This window comes from Rhopalosiphum maidis, chromosome 2, assembly GCF_003676215.2.
Source record: "Rhopalosiphum maidis isolate BTI-1 chromosome 2, ASM367621v3, whole genome shotgun sequence".
NCBI classification, from domain to species: Eukaryota; Metazoa; Arthropoda; class Insecta; order Hemiptera; family Aphididae; genus Rhopalosiphum; species Rhopalosiphum maidis.
In genome coordinates, this window is record NC_040878.1 from 53,539,033 (window position 1) to 53,563,802 (window position 24,770).

At 26.6% G+C, this 24,770-nt stretch overlaps 2 protein-coding genes across 2 annotated transcripts; one reads left to right on the forward strand and one right to left on the reverse strand.

Annotated features, from left to right (window-relative positions):
* Window positions 1-1,004: 1,004 nt before the first annotated feature.
* LOC113553339 (myosin-7-like) lies at window positions 1,005-15,281 on the forward strand. The gene is made up of 9 exons (XM_026956625.1): window positions 1,005-1,151; window positions 6,255-6,419; window positions 7,644-7,763; window positions 9,796-9,936; window positions 11,285-11,416; window positions 11,606-11,744; window positions 12,583-12,793; window positions 13,536-13,782; window positions 14,912-15,281. The coding sequence occupies exons 1-9, from the start codon at window positions 1,005-1,007 to the stop codon at window positions 15,044-15,046; spliced, it is 1,437 nt and encodes a 478-aa protein (XP_026812426.1). The 3' UTR covers window positions 15,047-15,281.
* A 1,269-nt stretch (window positions 15,282-16,550) lies between these two features.
* Window positions 16,551-23,427, reverse strand: LOC113551827 (cyclin-dependent kinase 6). Its single transcript, XM_026954346.1, has 8 exons — window positions 22,670-23,427; window positions 22,429-22,597; window positions 22,223-22,364; window positions 18,569-18,736; window positions 18,069-18,229; window positions 17,869-18,004; window positions 17,648-17,757; window positions 16,551-17,038 (listed from the first exon to the last, which is right to left on the reverse strand). Exons 1-7 carry the CDS (start codon window positions 22,770-22,772, stop codon window positions 17,680-17,682), a joined length of 957 nt encoding a protein of 318 aa, XP_026810147.1. The 5' UTR covers window positions 22,773-23,427; the 3' UTR covers window positions 16,551-17,038; window positions 17,648-17,679.
* Window positions 23,428-24,770: the final 1,343 nt, after the last annotated feature.

Consider the following 24,770-nt stretch of genomic DNA (forward strand, 5'->3'; position numbering starts at 1 on the left):
GTATAAAAACTTATACAATCCTATATATCTTACTTATTTTCAAAATGAGTATCCTCTTATAAAAATGAATATTGCAATCAGTAATTTAGACCATAATGTTTTATTTTATGTTTATTTTAGGTATACACGATGGTTAATATTATTAAATAAAAAAATATTAGTGCGTAATAATAACATACACTCCCGGTCAAAACTAGAAAACAAAACCATTAGATGATTATTAAACATTTTTATAGAAAAGACAGGTGAAAAATTGACTGGCATCGGCGATTCTGTTTAGCTATAGTACAATATTCTATGCATAATATTATTATAATATAGACTATATTATTATTTATTATGTCGACGCAAATATCGCTCTTAGTCTGTTATTTAAATAATATATTTATTGCGGTGTTCTTCGAAGACTGTGACGGCTACTACTATATATATTTTTATTTCGAGTCTATTTAGGGGTTTGTAACTAAATTAGTGGTGGTATGCGGCGTCGGCGTAAAACATATGGACACAAGGGGCTCGTTTGTAACTGTGTTGCGTGCGTTTGTGCGTGTGGGTGCGTGCACGCGTACGAGTGAGTGATGAGAAAAATATAATGAGAGAGAGAGAGAGAGAGAGAGAGAGAGAGAGTGACTGAGAGAGACTGTTAGAGACTGTGAGACGGATAAAGACAATAATAATATTTTTGTTGTATAACAATATATATGTTATATAATATTATACGACTGTGGTGGGGCAGGGAGAGAATGATATACGCAGATCGCCGACGCCGCTGCGCCGCCGACCATCCGGTCACCGGTCGTCTCGTCTCATTACTGTCCGCCGTATATACGCCCGACGAAGACGTGCACACGGTAACGCGCCGAACGCTACGCAGCCGCCAGCCAGCCACCTCCGGCCAGATCGTCGAGACCACCGCGAGTCAGGCACCGGCGCAGCCACCGCGCATCACGGCGGCCAACGTACGGGCGAACCGGGGCTGCGGTGGTGGTGGCTGCTCCATCGCGATGCCATCGCTGCACCAGGCTGCACTGCTGCTGGTGCTGATGCTGCTGGCCGCCACCCGTGATGGACTTGCGGCGCCCGACATCACCATGTCCATACACGGCGACCTAGCCGGTAGTGGGACGCAGAGCTCTTTCACGGTCAATCAGGTCGGTAGTTGTTAAGGGGTGGCTGATTTCGAGTAGAGTAAATTATGATGATTTATATCATTTCTACTGTTGTCCACCACATGAACGTGTCATTATAGGCTGCGTGTACCATCTTACATTCATATTATTAATACGCTTTTATTGATACACTTGTTATATAATTAGTTACTTCGGTGACACAACGTTATTCAGTACTATAATGTTATTTTGACGAGCGCATAAAATACTGTATCGTTATAATTACTATTTTCTTGCAATTCAAAAGGACGCGTTCTTGATCTAATATTATTTTTTCTAAAGTGAGTAATTCTTTGAAGTTTTTTTTTACAGTTTTACGGTATGGCGCGTCTTATTGTAAATAGTTTCGTTAACGTTTTGACTCGAAACTCGAAACCTCAAAATGTTCCATTATCCCACCGGTAATCTGTACAAAAATGTCCGAGGAAAATATCGTTATAAACAAATTTAATTTAATTATAAGTGAAAAAGTGAAATTTGTATAGATGACAGTGATAATATCACAAAATATATGGTACCTGACACTTGTCAATTATTATTGTCGTCTCAGATCTTTTGAATACCTACCCACGCATTTTTCTAAAATTAAAATCTAAAATCATATTTTGACCAAAAAAGTCATAACTTGGTAAGACAATTAATATAAAATTTTAAACTAGTATTAAAAACAAAAAAATGTTTGTCTTGTCTTGAACTTGAGATTACAGCAGTATTCAACATTTTAAAATCGGACTTACACCAATTAGAAAATTTTTATAAAATTGTAAATTTAATGTATCTATGTATAGGTATTAATATAGGAATATATAGCCTCCCCACCTCATCACAATTGACATTTCTATGAATGCAACTGATACAGTTTTTTTTTATTTCTGTTATTTTAATTATAGTTAATAATTTTATTATTATGACTCTCTGTTCACTATAAATTACATGTATTTTGGTTCATTCAAATATAAAATAACAAGAAAATTACACTATATTAAAATATAAAGCATATTATATTATAATAAATGCACAATCAACTACTTTGTTAAGATTCATAGAACAGTTATTACTTATTTAATATCATAAGACAGTTAATTTAATTTCTATGAATAGATAAACATTTTATTTTAGTTACTATTGTTGCTTTAAATAAGTTCATAGCATACATGTTTAATGACGATTTATCTTATACTCAACTGCCAAAAAAATGAAAAATAAAAAAGTTCACTTGGCACGTATCCATTGTGGGCATTTATTAAGTTTCAATACATTTTTGATGAGTAAAAACGTTTGATAAAAAACATGAGATTTAACAAACTTACAATAGTAAAAATATGCTATTGAGTTTTGAATGTAAATTTGTAAAATTATGATTGAAAATTCGCATAATATAATATGTATATTATGTAGAAACTAGGATTATAGCAATCATAGCATATAATTTCCACATAAACTTAAAGATACAATAATATATTTGAAACTATTTATTACTTTAGTACTTAATAACAATAGTGTATTAATGTATTACAATAAATATCAATAAAATTTGATGATATTATGTTGTTATTAACCCTTTCACTGCTTAAACGCACATATGCGTCCAATGTAAACGACTTTGGTGTGCTATGGACGCAAATACACGTCCTATCATTTTAAAAATCAACAAAAGCTGTTATTGATAACGTGATAATATCATGAAATGGTAAATAATTAGACGAATCTAAAGGGACAATAAAAAAAATATATGTTAAATATTAAAAAAGTTATAAGCAAAATAATTTATTTGATTTTCCAGGGTTCCCAAATTGTCATTATTTGATAAACTGAAATAATAGTTCATTATCGACTATTTGGGAATCAATCACTAACTTAATTAACTATTATCTACTAAAAAAATTACTAGAACATTTTTTTTTATAGATAGTTATTATTTAAATTATAACAGTATTTAAAACAAGCCGAAAAAAAATAAAATTTAATCTTAGCACAGTGCTATGAACTGGGAAAAAATAATTCAGCAGGGAAAGGGTTAAAAGGATGTAAGCACTCTACGCACTGTTTTTTTTTCCTCTGACCCATGATCATACAATATGTATGTAGAGTAAAATCAGTCATTACAAGAATTATTAATAATGATATTTTTAAAAGTATAATTTGTCGATTTGTTAAAATATTGTCTAAGAATAATTTTAATTAAATTCACAAAGTGTTTTTTTTTAAGTCGATTATACAGCCAAATAATATTGCAATAATATAACATAAAACTATTTTGTCGAACCCTTAAAAATATTATTATTTTTAGATTACTAAAAATCATGAAAAAGATTATATATGAATACGTTTTATCTATGTTGTGTGTGAATCTGGGAAATAAAATAAATGCTATACACTTATAATATCCTTTTAAGCTACTGGCTTGTCTGTCTGGACGGATAGGATAATATGTGTATATTCGAGATTAATAAATTAATAACTTATATAAGTGGTGAATAGTGATGAAACAAATTATATTCATGGATAATATTATTCCAAAAATCAAAGACTATTGGATTAATTATTAGTACTTATAAATGTAACGTTTAAAGCATCTTAGTGGGTAAGCAAATGCTATTTCAGAAGCTTGTGAATATTAAAAAAATATTGTACATTTCTACTTATTAAAATCCATTTCTACTTGAGAAACTAATAAATCGTTTTATTGTCTACAACAATACGACATATTAGTCAACTAAACCAATGCAATTGCTTAGGTAGTAAACACTAATTTATACTAGATAGATTTATTCAGATTATATTATAGTACTTTAAAATGTTGTATTATTAACGTTACATATATTAGATCTGTTACGATTTTCGTTATTGAACGATCCGAATTAAAACTAACAATTAATATTATTAATTACGTATTAATATTAATCTACGGAAAAGTACATTTTATAAATAATTAGTGATTTTTAATTACAAATAAAAATTATTGATATATTTGGATATATTTTTATTTTCTAACCAGTCTGTTAATTAACAAATTAGCTAACTTAATAATGTAGACTTTAAGCTACAAATTTGAGTTTCATAAGCTGAGCGTACATCAAGTTAACGAAATATCAACTGTCTCAAAACAGTCAAAACTATTTATTTCATTTGTACACATGTTATAGTCTAATGCAGTGTTTCTCAATCTTTGTATTATTGTGAAAAACTATTAAAATAGTTCTTACTTTGCAAAACACGATAAACAATTAAGGATAATGGGTAATATTTAATTTTAACTAGAAATTTAAACTCAAGAATAACAAAGAAAAACTATAACATTAAAAATAATGATAATGTCAACAACAGATGACTTATTTTTAACCATCATAAAAATAATAACTATTAATTTTTGTAAATCTTTTCAAAAATGTTTATACATTTTGTGTCATTATACTTTGCAACATATTTGGATTTATCTTAAGAGACACTAATCTAATTTAATTAGCCTAATAATATCTACAACATCAGTCACAAAAATTAAAAAGTTCGTAATAATATGCAAAAATAATACATAATTAAACTAACTATTGTGTACCTAATACAAAAAAAATAATTATAATTATAATTTAATTAATTTGAATGCATTTTAGCTTTCTTAATATTCCATATTCCTAAAAAGCAAAATCTCAATGTTTTATATTTTAAAATAGCTTCATAATTACCGATTAAAAAAATTAAGGACAATAAACAAATTAATCATGTATTAATATTAAGTAATACAATAATCAAATAAATTATTTAAATTTGAAATATTGAGATTGAGTATCTAGGTGCAAAAAATATTTACTAATTTTACCTATATTACATTATTATATATTATATTAAACTATGATCACTCTCTCTTTAAAGTTTTTACACGTATAAAATAAATATTAAAATTATAACTGTGTAATGAATTAAAATAAAACAAGGTGTAATTCACAAATAAGCCTTTTGGTTTAAAAATCTAATCTATTCTGACATTGATGTGTTATATTGATATTTTTTAGTCTTATTAAATAAATATTAATTAAAAAAAATATTTCCAACTGATTTGATATGTTTAAACCATTTTGCATTAAAGATTATTTAAAAAAATGTTTAATCAAATATTAATTTACAATCATAATTAAAATATTAAATAATTCTTTCATTAAGAAACTTATATAAAATATAATTAAATCATTTATTATTTATAAATGTTGAATAATCTAATAAACAAATTAAATTGTTGTTAAATATGAATAATAAAAGTGAGATGTTTTAAGCATTCTTTTATTTTGTTTGAAATAGATATATAGGTATATTAGGCAAATTAATTTTAATATTTTATGCTTAAGTAAAATATAATTCACACTGAAGAAGAATTAAAAGTTTTAATTTAATTTAATCAAATATTAATACCATATTCAGTAGCGTATTTTATATATATTTTTTTTTTCGGAGGGGGGGTCCAGATAATATAGGTATATACTTATTTGTTAATTGGTTGCAATATTCCTGTTTTACATCTACTACCACAAAGCTTATAATATACTCATCAAATATTGTAATGAAACATTTTTATTTATTTAATTAAAAGTAGTAATTTTTATGTAATTTAAATCATACAGGTATAAAATACCTATATTTAATGTCGATAAATTTTGAAGGGAATTTGGCAAACAATAGTATGTGATTCGTACTAATTTAAAATTAGTTTATGACTATATAATATTAAATTAGTTCATAACGAACCACATATTATTATTTGCCGAATTCCTTTCAAAATTTATCGACATTAAATATTGAATTTCTTTTTTTTTATTCAGGGAGTGTCCAGACACCGTGGACACCTCCCCCCCCCAAAAAAAAAAATACGCCACAGACTATATTTTATTACCGTCTGCTAACTTTGAATTGGTTTTATCCTTTATATCCATAATCCATGAATAGCACGAGATTTTATTATATAGTAACGGTTTAACTAGGTATGTAATTTTCTGAGCTGATTACAACTGCTTCAGATACGTTATTCGTTTCACATGATTTAAATATATTTTAACACTCACGTCTCACGCTATAAATAGTATCGCCTTGTTTCAGGTTTACACTTTAATTTCCAATATCGAATTCAGACTAAGAGATTTGTCAAATATATTAAGACGGGACCAACAAACGGAAAGGATCAATTCCAGGATAGATGTGATATTCAACAAGCTCAGTCATTTAGAAGTGTCCAATGAAATGTGGTTCGATAAATTTCAACAAGTATATAAAATAACATTTTGAATATTAATAAAAGTTAAGATATTTTTACCTTTAATTCCTAACTGTATTAATTTAATGTAATTAATTCCTAACTATTATTAATTTAAATTAAATACTATTATTTAGCTTCAATATAAAACACTTGTTTAAGGTACAACGAGTAATTAAACAACTAATTTTATCCACTTTATTATTACAATGTATAGTATAGAGATTAATATCTATATATCTATATATTTATTATGTTCCTCAATATTGAATTACAATACTAAATACTTTTTTTGGGTATGGTTGAATTGCACTTATTTTAGTCGAATTGTACTTAGATTTAAAAAAGGTAGTGGTCAAACTGCACTTGGGCTCAAAATAAGTATTTCAATAAAATTATCATGTATTTGAAGGGGTAAATCATTTTCCTATGTAAATTAAGTGGTTTTTCATGGTTATGTATTAACTCATTAATTCACACCGAAAAATAACTGTAGAACATTCATCAATATATAGTTTTGAAAAACAACCAAGATGGGTACAACGCCATTTAACACCATCATATATATGTTTTTCTTTGTAAAATATATATCTTTGATACACAATTAAATCACGGCCTCATTCCCTTTTAACAATTTTTAAATTGTTCATATTTACACAGCGACGTAAGTGTTAAAGCGTGTACTAATTGTAGTTTACATAAGTCTAAATAGTACACGGTATAAAATATAATAAGTATTAATCTTATATTTTTATTGATAACTATTTATTATTCAGTTAGGTTAGATTCTTTTGTCGATTTTCGGCAACAATAATTATCTGCGTTATCTAAATGGCATTAACGAACTAATATAATATAATGATATTAAATAGGTAGCCCGTAGTGTTGGTAAACATAAGATTCGTAATATTTTTAATGTTTATAGTGAAACATTTGACTCATAACAAGTTTCCACGTTTTTTCTATTTTAACTCTTTTTTTACACGAGTGCAGTTTGACCATTACCTTTTTTCAATCTAAGTGCAATTCAACCATTTTTTTGTAGGTAATACTAGGTAATAAGTGTAATTCGACTATCCCGATTTTTTTAGTGTTTAAACCACAAACTGATGGTTAAACTGCATTCATGACTACGTTAGAATTACAAAATATTAGATTAATAAACTGAAAATCATAATGTAAATATTATTATTTATACCTACCTATGTAATTATGTAAACCATTTATCATTTCAGTCGGTGATGGAGGAATGTGGTCCGAACCACATGACCAGACGTCTCGACAAGGCTCAACAACAACTAGAGATTACATTAGAACATATGGAGACCACACTACAGACTGTGCAAAATCATCAGGTCAATATGAATAACTCACGAATACTTAAAATTAATAACAAAATATATAATCCACTTTAACCAAAGAGTATTTTATTTCTCATTCAAGATATATAATATTATATATATATACAGATGTATAAGTACTAAGCATTAAATATTAGTATAAGTATTTATATTTAATACCAGGGGCGGATTTAGGTATGTATGAAATGCATTGTGGGGGCCCCTTATGCATAAACAAGGAAATATATTTTTTTACTTATTAAAAAACATTTATTATCATATTTAGTAGTACCTAATAACAATAAACTACTTATTTAATATTAAATAATTAAAAAAACAATCAAATCAAGTATAAGTAATATCATCATGATTCATAATATTAATGTAAGTAATTAAATAAAGAATAATAAAAATAATAATGTCAAGTAAATAAAATTAAATACCTGGTACTTTTCTTAATTTTATTTGTACAAAATTACCAATAACGTTTTGAATATTAAGTTATCAGACTCAGAGCTCATTATCGCTAGTTAATTGAGCTTGTCTCTGCACATAGAAGTACGCAATCTATTTTTATGTGCTTTAAATTTTGAAAAACAAAATAAATTCGAAAAACTATTTCAACATTAGGAAAACAATCTTTTACTTCCTTATTAGTTATTAGTTAATATTGTATACATTTATTATTAGTTAGTAAAATTAAAATTTTTAAATGTCCAAATAAAGTTCAATATGATTTAATTATATGTGTAAATATAAATAAAATATTTTTCCTGTATCCCATAGTCGGAGATTGGGGGGAGCTTGGGGAAGGGCTAAGCCCCCCCCAAAAAAAAATAAAAAAATTATTGAACATTTTTAAAAGTCATATGTGGACAGACGTCGGACTTATCTTATAACAATTGGCAATTGCCAAAATTTTAGAACTTAACAAAATATATTTTTTCCCGAAATTTAATAATTATTACATCATATACCTACTATAGTCGCGACGGATTGAAAAATTTAATAATTCTTCAATATTATATACATTGAAAAAGATATCAAAATCAGTAGGTATTAAGAACGTTATTAATATATTTGATAATCAAAATAGGTTTATTATACTAAAATAACAAAATATTTATTGTATTATAAATAAATGATTTTAAAGTACATATGTAGTTAGTAATGCATATTTAGTAGGCTTTCTTTTAAGTTGGTAATTATTAGTTGGTTATTTAATAGTTAACTCGTATTGGAGGTAATACAGTGGACGCCACTTATAAGACTCACTTTGGGACTAGTCCCAAAGTGAGTCTTATAACCGAATGAATTATAAAGGCGAAGTGGAAAAAAATTGAATTATATATTTATGAATTTTATTTTACTATATATTTTATTTTAATTTTAATTTACTATTACATATTACATATCTATTATTTAATAAATTTAAAAATTCTGATAAAATAATTAAAATTATAATACATATTATACATATTATAAAAATTATTATATATTAATAAAAATTATAAAAGATATATGATGTATTTATTATTTATGAAAAATATTTGTAATTTTGGTTTGTTTTGAGTATTAATATTTTGAAAATATATTTCTCGTACTCATATTACAATAACGATATTGCAAAAAATGTGAAATGCGATAAAATATTTTGTAAATACACACATTAAAAAGCATGAATTGAAACCAGAATAACCCAAAAAATACTCTAAGTCCTAAATCCAGCCTTGTTTAATACTATAATTCATTAAAAAAAACGACAATTATTGAATAAACATAATAAATAATAAATAACTGCATGATATTATATGTTACATCGAAATAAACATATTATTTATTTATAGATGATAAAACGTGTGCATTTTAATTGGGTAGTGTTGATAGGATCGAGAGGAAAGGGAAATAAATAACTCACTGGAAACATGCGTTAGTAATCAGCGAAGGCTACAACTGTCGGCTGGTCTTAACAGGCAATCAGCCAAAGATGAAAAGAAAACGATGCGTTATTTAACAATTCCTCTTGTCCATTTGGACTATGTTACAGAAAGAACTGGAAAAAGAAATCAAAAAAGTGGTTGACAGACAGACAGAACTGTCCACTGACATTCAAACTATGCGAAAAGATATGAACTCTGAGTTTGAGAAACACGATTCTAATCAGATTACCTTCAGGAAACAGATACAAGTAAAAAAAAATGTTAACGTACACCTATACTTGAACTTTGAAATAAGCTATTTATTGACCAAATAGATTTTTTTTTAAATATTGTAATTATAATAAATTTTTTAAATGCTGTTATATCTATATCTATTCCAAAATATTAAAAAAAAAAAAAATCTATTTTAATACAAAGGTTAAACAGCGACGGTCTCTTTTATAACTAATAATATAGTTACAATCTACACACAATTACTAAATTATATACATTAAAAATGTAGTACTATACTCCTATTATCGTACACACCAAAACTTACATATTGGTTTAGAACAAAAAAATATATATTAACAGTTTTGAAATTTATAAGATGAAAAACATAATATTTTTGCTCAGGTATTTTATAAATACCTAGGTAGGTACTTTACAATACAAATTATTATTTTATAGTTTTACTTCTTACTTCTAACTAATTAAATAACATAATTTATAGGTATATTATAAATATAAAATACACATTATTCACTTTGTAAGTAAAATGTAATGTAATTTTATGATATTTCATAAGCACTATAATAATAAAAATAAAAATAATCATAAAGATCAAATAATTTACGTTTTTATTCAAATTATATTCACCAAGTTTGGAATTTCAGTCTATCAAAAAATACATATTAAATTAAATTGAAAATTATCATAATAAACTATCATTTTTATATAATTAATGTCTCTACTAATAGTGGAATGTTTTAAATTTCTAAGGTTAATAATTTTTATTTATTTATAATAAACTACATTCAAATTAAAGATAAGAATATTACCTGACTAAAAAAAAAAATTGTAACTTATTTTTTAAAATTCTAGTACGAAAAGCTTACAAAATATCTAGTATTAATATTAAAATTAAAATTGTTATGATTTTTGGACACATTAAACATTTAAAAAACACTCATTGTTGTAAAATCAATACATTGATAGATACGCTCAGAATCTAAAATTAAAAATGTTTTTAATTAATTCAAAAAAATTAAAATTATTTATCATATTTAGAAAATGCTAATATTTTAAATATCTATAGTCAATCATTTTTAAAGTAAATAAAATAAAAAAAATCTATTTTCCTGATTAGGTATTTTTTAAACTATTTTTTTTTTTACCTCCTTTGGTACTAATCATAGATTCAATTTTAATGATTGAAAACCACCCTTAAAATGGGTAATTGAATCATTTTTACTACTTCGAAAAGGAATAACAAACACAAAAAAACTCACATAATTGTAAAACTAATAAGAATGTATTTTCATCGCTTCGTTCAGATTCCAAAAATTCCTATAGTCATGTTGATTGCGTTTATAGTGTTTTTTTCTTTTTTTTAAGGATACCATTGCAAATTTGTCTCAACAATCGAAAATCACGGATAGATCATTGAGTACTTGTTCGTGTAATCAAGACAGTGATTCCAGTCAAATTCCGGACACAACAACTAACAATAACAAACTGGCGACAACGGTAGGTACTATCCTAATACTGAATACTGAATAGTAGTCATAATACTGTTATAAACCAATGAAATATCTATTTTTTAACTTTCCCGATTATTTAATACTGTTTAACTAGTTAAGATAGAAATATATAATTTTGAAATAACATAACTCGCGTTCTTAAGAACATATTTAATTTTTTTATGATGTTTTGTAGATAAATAACATGTACAATGGGCTCAAAGACCGTTCAGATCACATAAGCATCTCACTCAAGGAATTAACGGAGAACACTGACAAGTATCGGCGGAGATTGGACTCTGATAGACGCGGCGTAATTAATGAGTTTTTGGACAGTAAGATAATTATTATTTATTACTATTAATGAATTGTGATAATAACCTAAAAATAAATAAATTTTTAAATATTCATCTTTGCTGATCATTGTTGGCTGTCGAGGAATTCGCTTGCTAAATTAGATTTACTATTTAAATTTTTAAAATTAATTGTTTGCTTCTTTAATGAAATATGTAATCAAATATTTAATCCCTTCGATTTTTGTTTGCATTGGACGGTGGATAATGGTCACATATCCACGTCCTTTTTTTCAGTCATATATTATAAAATATAGTCATTCAAAATCTATGTTTGAATGTATGGTATTAAATAGTTTTATGCTTCGTTCATGCCATTTAATATATTTTTCAAGTTTTTAAAATATATTAAATGGTAATTGACGCTTACGTTTGCTTTCGGTTTTAGCTTATCGCTGATCACTGAAACTTTGGAGTAAAGAGAGGAAATAAAAGATAAAATGTCTTTAGTAAAAGAAAACGATATGTAAGTGTACACTAACAATGTACACATATAAAAATAAATTAAAAAACTTAAAATATTACAATAAGGTACATAGTGGATACTAACATACCGTTGATGTTACTTTAATTATTGTATAATGAATAAATTGTTTTAATATCTGATCACGCTATATTTAAAATTCGTTAAACCCAACTGCGCATAGTACAAAATAAAAAAGTACGCAATATTAATATATTTTCAAAGAATCAAGTCCGTTTTTAATATTAAAATAAAATAACATATAATAGTAAATATTGAAATGATACCATCCCTGGCAATCGATCAATGTGTTGGCCGTTGGCCACCAAATATTAATATTGTAAAAATGTTTTATAGGTTTTTTGGAAGCGTCCATCGACAAAATAACAACGATCCAGAAAAATTCAGAAAACGAACTCGAAGCTAAGTTCAAAGAACACCTGCAATTGCTCATAGATGGACAAAACTTGTTCATGGACAATTGTCACAGGTTGCAATCAAATGAACGACAAATCGAGAATGACATGGTCGATATATTGGAGAGGATATTAGACCGTATTGATAACAAGTGAGAGTAATTGCATTTTTTTTAACCACTTTCTTATATAGTAGATGGGTGCCTAATATGTATAATGTTTAATGCAAGATAATAAGAACGAATATTTTTAAATATCAATGACAAATAAACAAATTACAATACCGACTACGGCACGGTTAAAAATAAATTTAAAAGTTATTAACGGAATTTTCCATTAATCGATTAATCATTATTATCGTAAATACTGAATGCACATGACATGAATTATATTATATATTTATATATTATAATACTAGGTGGGTGTACGTGTACCTACGCCAAGCACATATACAGGGGGGGGGGGTGTTTAATAAACGTAGGTATTTTTACAACGAAAAATGTACGAATAAGTTTATACCTATCATCAACGTAAAATCAACCTATTTCAACGTATATTATACCATTATTATACGAATAATAACTACATATACATACACGTACGCCAAAGTTATCCTTATAATACGGCAATACGAGTAGATTATACGTGCTATGTTTACTGGGTATGAGGGTATGTATAAATACATTCTGTTGAATTTTGAATAAGCCATTTTTGTGTGAAGTATAGGTATCTTAAATAACATGATATAATATAATGCAAAGTACTTACCTAAAAAATTATAGAATACAAATTCCTCATCGCAATCCTATGACTTTTTTTAAACGGACTTTATTTCTTCGAATCTTCGCGATTCGTACCATAATAAATTTTGAAATTACGCTTATCTATTTTTAGGAGTAAGTCCGAGAGCACAACCTTGGAACAAATACCGAAAACGTTGAAAACCCAAAGCAGTCTGGAGGAGAAAATGTTCGGGGAACTGTCGGAACTCATCAAAACACAGTCTGATCAGGTGACTAGAACAGTGGCCTATTCAACCAACCAAGTCTTAAAGTTACACCAGGACTTAACGAACATTTCCAACGCGCTGATGACACTTAACAATGGTGGTGGACTCAGTAATGTCACCGTCACAACGACGGTAAGCCTTACATGCCAAATGGTCGTTGACCGTTGTATACATCAGTGGTCTTCAACCGGTGGGTCGCGAATCGCGAAAAGTCTTCTTTTTAAAATAAAAATAAAAATTATAAAATTTTATAAGGTAAAAATAATTTTTTAATTCTGAAACTTAGAAAATTAATAAATGAAAATACCTACTAAAATGTTATTTTTTATTTATTCAGTTTTAATAGTACTACTGCAAAGTATTAAGCAATTTTAGCTTTTTTTACAAAGCTTACGTGGGTCGCGAAAATAATAGGCCTAAAAAAGTGGGTCGCAAGTCCAAAAAGGTTGAAGATCACTAGTATATATGATTATAATAGGTTAATAAGTCCCTATAACTACGACACACAGACGTACGCCTCTTATATGGTTAGAGACTACACATAGGAGACCCGTGATTCGGTAATTGAAAAATAATCCTAAATAACTTAAAACTTATTAGACATATATTATTTCATAACATTTTCAAACGTACGCTAGTAAAAAAAATTGCTATCGCACTGTAGGACAGACTAATTAATGAGATATTTAATTACGGCACAATGTAACCTAGATTAGATCATATTGTATAATTACAGTATTTATCGTACTAAGTACCTATAATTATTTTAAAAATAAAATATTATAAATAAGGATATTTAAAAAAACATAATTGCATCGTTCTATATTTATATCAATATCGCTATTTTATAACGATCTCATTATTACTTAGTTGTTTATATTATTACTAATATGCATTTAAAATTATCTTTATGATATTGAGTATTTTTATTGTTAAAGTAAAATTAGTATATAGTGAATCCCTACGCCTGCCGGCTCCGGTATAACTACCAAGATAATGATTTTCGCAAAAAAAATTCAATCAGTTTCGAAATCAGTGTTAAAAACACATCTTAAAAAAAAAAAATTCGAAATTCGTGAAAGGCGTGGTAAAGTGCATTTTAGCCAAAAAATTAGTCTAGTGTATTCCAGAATTCATAACAATGGCATACCTAATATAGGTAGCTGATCACTAATAAATATACTGTTTGTCATAACCATAAGAAAATGACCTATTATTATTATGGTTACAAAATCTTCTAACAATTAACTTTGTATTTTAGGATATGAACGACAGACGGCCTTTGCACAACATCAGCAACAGTCATAATAGCACCCCGTCAACTTTAAAAAACAAGCCCAACATCGATAAACTTTCAACAACGATGCCTAAGCAGAACCGTTCTCCACACGATTAGAATCAAAATAAAAAACACGCGTGAATAGTACTTACAATATATGCTCCAATTTCATTAATTTTGGCAAATACATATTAATATATTATTATTTATTATAACAGTATCTATAATACTATTGATATTTAATAAAAATAAATAAACTCAATAAAATCAGTCATTTACTTTTAGTGGATATGATTATTATAGTATTACGATTGCTAAAAAAATCTAAAACCCTGTTATTTTTCTCAGTATCTTTTGCAAGAGTTTAAAAAATTAAAAAATATTAATTTGTTGTTTTATTTTATTTAAACATTTTTAATAAAATGTAATTACTTATATCATTTTAAATTATTCATCTTAGAATTTCTCAATATAACTCAACACACAACACATATTAAATTATTATTTATCTCATAAAAAATTTATAAATAATAGGTAGATTATACTTTTTTTCAAATAATATAATATAACGTATATTGTGTACCTATATGAGTATAACTATGCTCCAACAATTTATTATCAATAAACAACATCTTATTGTTGATTAAAACTAGGTATAAATTCAAAACAAATGCAATAGTCGTGAAGAAACACATAAAAAAAAAATTACTAAAGAATAAACTTTTCATCTTGATGTTTTCCCTTGTACAAACAACCCTTAAGAGTATTAGAAACAACTAACTAGAATGTACCTAGTGGAATAGATACTAGATACTTTAAATATATTTTTTCATTTTAGTAATTCCTAAGAAAGATCATTTTTGGTAATTCTATTTTTTAAAATCTATCTATATTTGCATTGCAATTAAAGAAAATAATGTATGTGATATAATATTAAGTTAATGCGTTCATAAAGATAATTAGTATCATACAAATATTGTTACCTAATAGTATATGTTAATTTTTTTTTAAATAAATTATATGCTAACAAAATCAATATTTTTGAATACCATATCCTCTATAACGTTTACTTGGAAATTTGTATTACTGCAATTAAATATATATTATACATTTATAGTAAAATAATATTATATTATGTTTAAACGTGTAATATTTATTAGATTAAATGATACAAGGCCATAACTGATGATTTATATTCAAGATAAAAAGACTGCCATCCATATTTGAGAACATTTCTGTGGATAGATGTCTCTTAAAACTATAGCCTATGTAAGCTTAACTTTAATTCATTGACTATTTTTTACAGCAAATAAGGATTACTTGATTATTATAATATCAAAGTATTATTAAGGTTTTAAAAATTATAGCAAATTACAGGTCCTAATATTGTTAAATATAAAATTCAACACCTATATTACAGAATAAAAATACATATATTTAAAAATAAACAGTCCTTTTATTTCATATCTAAACATAAAAGTATATTTTAAGTCTGAAACAACTAAAATTAAAAAAAAAGCAAGAAGATAAAAAAAATATTTTTAAATAAAAAAAATGAGGTACAGACCCAATTTTAATAATCAAAACCCATGCTATTCATTAAAATACATAAGATTAAATATGTACAAGATATCATATGGAAGTAAAAATTTATTTTTGCACTAAAATCCAATTAGTGCATAAAATGAAAAATACTAGAAAAAAACCTTAAATTATACAAGTACAGACAAAAGGAAGTTAACACGGAAAGTAAGTCAGCAAAGACAGAAAAATGGCAAGTCTTTTGATTTACTGATTAAAAAGTATGGTCATTGAGCAAAATAAAATAATTTTTAAAATGTATGGTCAATTACAAAACTCCGAGATCCAAAGTTGGATATAAACAGTGAGAGATCTTAAAATTAATTAGTTGGTAAACAAATATGTACTGGTTATAATATTTTGGTAACTGTTCTACGCAAATGGTTAACCACATTGGAACTCAAATTGTAACTTCTAATTAGGAATATTATTATTTTCTTTGAGACTTGCAATACTGTTTAGTATAATAACTTATACATTGCCTTAGACTCATACAAACTAAGTATCTGCATGCTTTAAAATAAACTTCTGAAAAAAAAAGTTATTAAATAATAGATTATCATTATTTAGAGGTTAGACTATAGAAATCTTAAAAAATGTAACTTAATATTAAGAAGACACCGCAAAAAAAAGGGCAAATATAGGCAATTTTAAAAAGAAAAAAGAATTAAAATGTTTAACCATAAATATATTTAATTACAAATTCAAAGTATTTTAAAAGTGGTTTGATATGATTCAAACATAAGTCTTATATAGTTATATACAATAATAATATAAAAGTTAAAAGCATAAAACATTTAATATTATTTAATGTTAATAATTAAAATTATTTTATTAAAAGTTATTAATTATTGGTAACTTATAAATAATTAAAAACAATATTTATTTTGAAGTTATACTAAGAATAGTTAATATTATATTAATTATATTATTGAAGTAATGTAATTGATTCTGGATTTTGCAATAGAAATAGGATACATATTAGCATGCATAATATAATACACAGAAGCTTTAAGTAAAATATTTAGATACTTATATGTATTTAAGTATTGACAGTATTTATACAATGCCCATATAAATGTCTCATACATTTATTATTATTCTAACAATTTATAGTTTATTTTATTCATTACTTACTTTAATAGTCTCTAAGGAAGATAAAATCAAATTTATGTTTCATTAAAGTATGGATGTTTCAAAGCCTCACGAGCTGACACTCGTTCAGTACTGTCAAATATCAACATTTTCTGTAATCAATAATACAACATTACAACAAATTAACATTTTCATACTTATTTAATATTTTAATTAACAATTTGTTTTTGAAAAACATGAAGTATTAATAAAAATAATCATACCATTAACAAATCTTCTCCCTTAGAACATAGATCGGGGATTACAGTCTTCAAACAAGTCTGTGGATAAGACTCAAAAGAACTTCTCAATAAAGAAACATTCTTTGGCCAATTTAATGCAGATGGTAGACCAATCACCCTAGAATAATTTGAATTTAAAATGTATTATTAACAACTTAACTTTAATAAGTTTAACTAAATACCTAAATATCCTATCTAACTGTTCAGCTTCAGATTCACCATCGAATAAAGGAGATAATTTGTACATTTCTCCCATAATACAGCCACAAGCCCACACATCAACAGCAGTAGCATAAGGTAAACCTAATAAAACTTCAGGTGCTCGATACCATAATGTTACAACCTAAATAGTAATAATATATTTAAAGCATATACATATGCAATTAATTTTTAGTTTTAGACATAACAGTAAGACTTGAAAGACATAGGAGTTGCATATTGTATTACAAGTTCTTGATTATAGCAAACCAAGCTAAAAATCTAACATATACAATGGTAAGTTTAAAAATCTTAAATTTTAAATGTATATTTCATTGATTTTCATACATATGTAAAGCATAATTAATATTTTCATAATTTAACAAATGTTGTCCATATTTTGCCTATTTTAACTCCTACAACTTCCAAACCCTACATAACATAAGTTATAATTTATATCTAATTAAATTCAATGTTTACTTACAACTGAGGTCAACTTCATATCAAAATCATATATTTTGGCTAGACCAAAATCAGCAATTTTAATTCTTAGGTCACTGGACACTAAAACATTTTGTGGTTTGAGATCACGATGTACAACACGATTGCAGTGAAGAAAGTCAACTCCTGATAATATTTGTCGCATAACACTCTGGAAAAATAAAAAAAATAATATTATTTAATGTCTAATTTATATAAAATGTACCTAGAATGATGCCACACCTGTATGTGTTGTCTCTATCTAACAAATCGTTACAAATATATAACAAATTTATATTCAGCAGTTCCAATTTTGTATAATAATTTTTAACCATGGAGAAAATTGACTGATAATTAAACTTAAAGGTAAGAAAATTATCTTTGCTTTCTTGTTAATTTTTAGCAATATTTTAATTTAAAAATTGTATACACTCTTAATTAGCTCTTGTTTTTTTTCTAAGTTTAACAAAAGATCAATTTCTCAATTATTAAATATACTGATACCAAGGCCGTAACTGGGGGAAGGGTCCAGAGGTCAGGACCCCCCAGAAATTTTTTAAAGTATAAATATTTTAGTGGTGATTATAGTTTATTGACTATACATTTTCAGCATTTATATTTTAAAAAAATGTTGGGCACCCCCGAAATTTTTTTATCAGTTAGGGCCTTGATTGATACACAAAACTAGAACAACTGGATAAAGATTTGATATGTTCTATATCTTTAAGACAGACAATATACACAGAATTGGTAAACTCTTAATAATAAAAAAAAACCTCCTCTTAACATTGAATTAAACTAAACATGTATTTTAACTTAAAAATTCTAGAATAATTTATAAGTTATTAAATCACAATAAGTCAAATGGATGAGTAGAATAATAATTTTTTTGTGATAAATAGTCACTGGTCAATACTTTATTTTTCAATTGGATAAAATAAAACGTTAAAATCTTAAAAGATATACGCAAAAAAAAGTATTTAGATTTTAGTATATCTTAGAAAATAATGACTTTTTTAACGGTTTAAAACCTAAAGGCTATTTTTGTTATAGTGATCATTGATCTTTAATAATATATTCTACAAAAAATTAAACAAATACACAACTAAGAAAATATATAAGTACTAATATTATTGTTTTTAGATAGATAATTTATTTTGTTATTTTTAATTAGTTTACTATAAAACATGAATTATATTATAAAGCATACTAATATGGTTGTATTAAGTGCATTGGTATGAGCATAAAATAGTGGATGGTTTGGCTAATGTTTTGTATTTATAAATTAGATATATAAATATTTTAAAACTTGTCTAGTTGAGATTTTTTTTATATATTCTAAATAGCTTGAAAATATTTGACAAAATAAATGTCCTGGGGGGGAGGCTATAGTCCCTATGATCCCTCCCACTAAAAGCCACCCCTGTACTTAACAATAAACAATACTTTATACTGAATATATATAGTGCAATATGGTCAGGGTTTAATTTTTTTTTAATTCTTTAAAATATACTGTAATAATTGTTAATAACATTTAAAATAATATATAATTGAATAAAAATAAGAAAAATAGTTCCAACTAGTCAACATCATTTAACCGCAAGAATAATTTTATTTTTTTCACCAGTATGTGTGATATACACAACACAATATCTTATTCAGTAAAATTATAAAACCATACTATAAATACCAGGGCTTGAAAGTTAATACATTTTCTTAGTCACATGCTTAAGTATATTAAATTTTATATTTTAATAGTTTTGAAAAATTAAGCATTTATATTGGTATAATGCTCTTGATTTTTATTTAAAGAGCATTCTAAATTTTTTTCAAGTTATTGTTAAGATTAATCATGGTTATTATTTTTTTTAATATTTATCAAAAACAATTTTTGTTTGAAAACTTAAAAATACTACCAATATAATATAGAAATATATATAAAATATAAAAATACTTAGAAAGTAAAGTGATAATACATATTAGTTAACCCTATAATGCAATAAAAACAATAATAAACCACTAAATGAGTAAAAAACAAAAACACATTAATTTATTTAACATTGAAATCGAAAATATTTGGATTAGGTTATAAGTTTGATTTTATTTAAATTTACAACTTTTTATGGGGATTTATGAGATTTTATTGGATAACTAAAGTAATTTTAATGCATATTAAAGTGTCAAATGAAAAACAATTAAGTATAAAATAACAAAAGAAAGGAGGTTTATACTAATAATTAACTCAATTTCATAAGTATATTATACATCTCAAATTGGTTTAGCTAAAACCTGGTAAAAAATTTCTAATTGATAGGAACTATTCACACACAAAATATCCTTAAGATTTTTAAATATAAAAGGTAAATGAAATATTACTTAAATATTATATAACTTATTAGGTACATAATATACAAAATATATCTCAAATAATCAAATAATAAAGATAAAATTATTATTTGTATATAATTCTAGCTCAAATATTAATTTCACTATATAAATTCAAAATATACTAGCATAACACAATTATTTTTAAACCTTTATCATATTTTGATGTATTCAATTAAAGGTAGAATTTATGTATTTATTTATTTATTCATAGTTATCAATTCCAAGAAAATTATACTTTGATAATGAAAATACATCAAATTTAAAAAGTGGTACAGTAAATAAACAATTTTGTTCCTTTATTTTGATAGTTTAAATGTTTTTACAAAACTGATTAATAAGAGTAGCACTATGTTACTTATTTAATGATCAATCATCAATAATTTAATTAGGTCACTATTTAGTATTTACATGAATACAATTTGTAAGTAGGTATTAAATATTGTATAAGATTAAAAAGTCAAAGTATATAAACATTTTATTAAGATATCAATATTATATTATTATAAGTGTCATTTCCAAAAAAAAAAAAAAAATTGCATAATATGAAAACAATAATCTATTATAGGTACCTATTATAGAAACATAACATTATGTAACTGGTATTATCAATTATTATAATCAAAACTAGGTACTAACTTTCTAAATTATATTCTGAAAAATAATAAATCAAATTAGGAAGCCTATGTTTATAATTTTAATCTTATTTTATAATTAAAATATAAATTAATTTATTAGTAGTGAAAATTGAGCTATATTTCTAAATATTCAATAGTAACTATAATTTGTTAAAAATAATGTGATTTGACATTTTGAAGGATGATTAATTAACACATAATGTGTTGATATTATTTATTTTTAAAATCAAATATTTTTAAATTAGTCTTAAAAATACATTATACCTACTATAATTCAACATGTTGGCCTATATATGTTACAAACGACTAAAAATTAGTAGTTATAAATTACTATATTCACAAAACCTTGATATAAATTAAAATTCAATAGGTCTAAGGTAAAAGAAAATAAGTTTATTTCTTTTAAATTATAGAAGAATAAAATTTCCTATATATTTAAATGGGGTTTTTTTAATAGAATGCACAAAACAATTTAAATACAGACTTTTACTTACTAAAATTCAATATTTAAATAGTCTTATATTAGATTTAAACTGAAAATTTAAATGGATAAATATTTAAGACATAAATAGTAAGTACTTAATAGTAAATTAAATAACTACATTACTTATAATGTAAATAAACATTGACATTACCTTAATGATTTCAGAAGACATTCCTGGTTTTGGACATCGTGCCATGTAGGTGGCTAAATCTTGTTCAATGTGTTCAAACACCAAATAAAGTGTCATGCATTTTTCATTATATAGTCTAGGACCATGTACTACATCCAAAAGTCTAAGTAGTAAAATAGAATAATAATATTTACAACAATTACACAGGTTTATTTAATATTACATACTTGACAATATTCGGATGTTGTTGTTGATCAAGTTGTTTGAGTAGAGCAATCTCACGCAGAGTAGTCATGGGCACACCATCCTGGGCTAAAGGAATTTTGATCTTTTTCATAGCCACAAATTTTCCCTTGTTGACAAGATCTCTGCCCTTATACACAGTACCATATGCTCCTATATAACAAATTTATAAAGTTAATTTTTTACAATACATGTCTACAAAGCATCGTTCCAAGTAGTCCTCACCATTTCCTATCTGATTTAGCTCTTCATAATTTTCCTTTTCTTGTAGCATGGAAGACATGGCTGGGAATGTCTTGGACTGCAATCGGGATAGTGGGGACACCATGGTGGTAACAATAGATGTAAACGTAAGCTGTTGTATGGTACGGGTTTCAAGAAGACCAGGACGAGATGACTGAGTAAATGATGCCAAATCACACACACAGTATTCAACGCACACGGGGCGAGAGGATAGTTTCACAACACAATGTCCTTGACACGGATTGCGATGGACAAGTCGCAACCACCTGTGGACAGCGTCGGCCCGTGGCAAAGGGCTTGGCTATAGGGTGGCGGCGAGAAAAACCGGATGAACGCGAACTTGTACGACGCAAACGAAGACGATGGCGACGTATGAGAAGAAGACGAAGACGCACTTCCGGTGGATTCTTGGGCACGCACATGCATACGTAAAACGACCGGACTGTGAGTGTACTGTACACGATTTATCGGGTGCCGCACTGTAAGCTTCGTAAAACAGCAGCAGCAGCTGAAAACCGACAATAGTCGGTGATCGGTGATCGGTGATTGGTGGTAGTGCGTACGGCCGCAGGGGTGAGTGTGCATGTATGTGTATAAGGACTAAGGAAGACGGCTGCTTAAGTTACGTATCCGTTGTCCGTTGTCCGTGAAAAACACCTGGCGTTTCGGGGACCTATCTACCTATGCTTATGTATGTAGTATATGTGTGTGTGTACTCGAACAAAGGAAATGCCGCAAAAAAAAAAAATAAAATAAAATAATAATAGTAAAAAAAAAAAAACCGTTTTGTTTATAATTTTAAAGGTTACCTATTTCGTTTCCATGGGTTCGCAAAACGCAACCAGTTCGGCCGCCGGTCTACTCGCCGCTGCGACGGTTGCGTAACGGCTACCCGACGGACTGGGTCGATCCGATACTCCGAAATGTTGAGCCCTCCTGAGTTGACGACGACTGTAGTAGTAGGCAGCAGCTGCTGGTTGAGCTGGTGCTAGTAGTTGTCTGGGCCAACCGGTTTCCCCGGCGCACTGTTGTTACCATGGTTACCGGTCCACTGGTTGTCGCGGTCGATGTCAAACAACAAAACACCGAACAGCTGACTGATATTTACGTTTTTGAACACGATCCGCGGACAGCACCGTCACCGAGGTACTACCAAACATCCAAGACTCCAAGCTCGTATATTAAATTTATTAGTTAAAGCCAGGGGTGGATACATAGGGAATATGTCATATTGTAATTTAAGGTGAAGATGAAATATACCAACCCAAAATTACTATAATAATAATAATAATAATAATAAATTTATTATGTGCAATATACCATAGATGATTACGCTTTGTATGAACATAGAGTATGGTAATTTAAGACGAAAATCATTTTTACAAGTAATAGATATAGATGTACTATAATTTAGTGAGCCCTAAAATAAACAAATAAGCATCGTACCAATAGAAATATCAACTATACATTAAATACGGAGTTTAAAACAATTGTTTTTTGGAATCTGAAAGGAAAGTGTAAAAAAAAAACATGTTAAATAAATACTATAATTTGACAAAAGCAATGTACAGACGATTTTTTAGTAAGGTTTATATAGTGATGTATCATATATTCATATCACATAGTGCACTACTAAATAATAAACAATGGTTTATTATACCTACCTATTATATAGAGCCAACGTGAGGGTAAAGCAACTCAGACAGTTACCTAAGGCAGCATTTTCACGGGGGCGGTGAATTTCACCTGAATAGAATTATACAAATTTGTAATTTATTGTTTTTGTGAAAACACAAAACTTATTAAAGACTCATTTCTATTATTGTCTTTCTAATGGTGAAAAATTGGTTATACGTTGCCACGTTGGTAGTTTATTCAAAATCAGGAAAAATACTTTGTTTCTATTGCAAATTATTTGATAGAATTCTGAAGTCAAATTTGGCATTACACACAATACATAATGGTATTATACATTATTATTTATTAGTATATCGGTCATACCAAAATCTTTGTTTTTATCACCGTAATTAATAATTATTTTACATTTAATTATTACACTTTAAAATTAAGGAAGATAAATCAA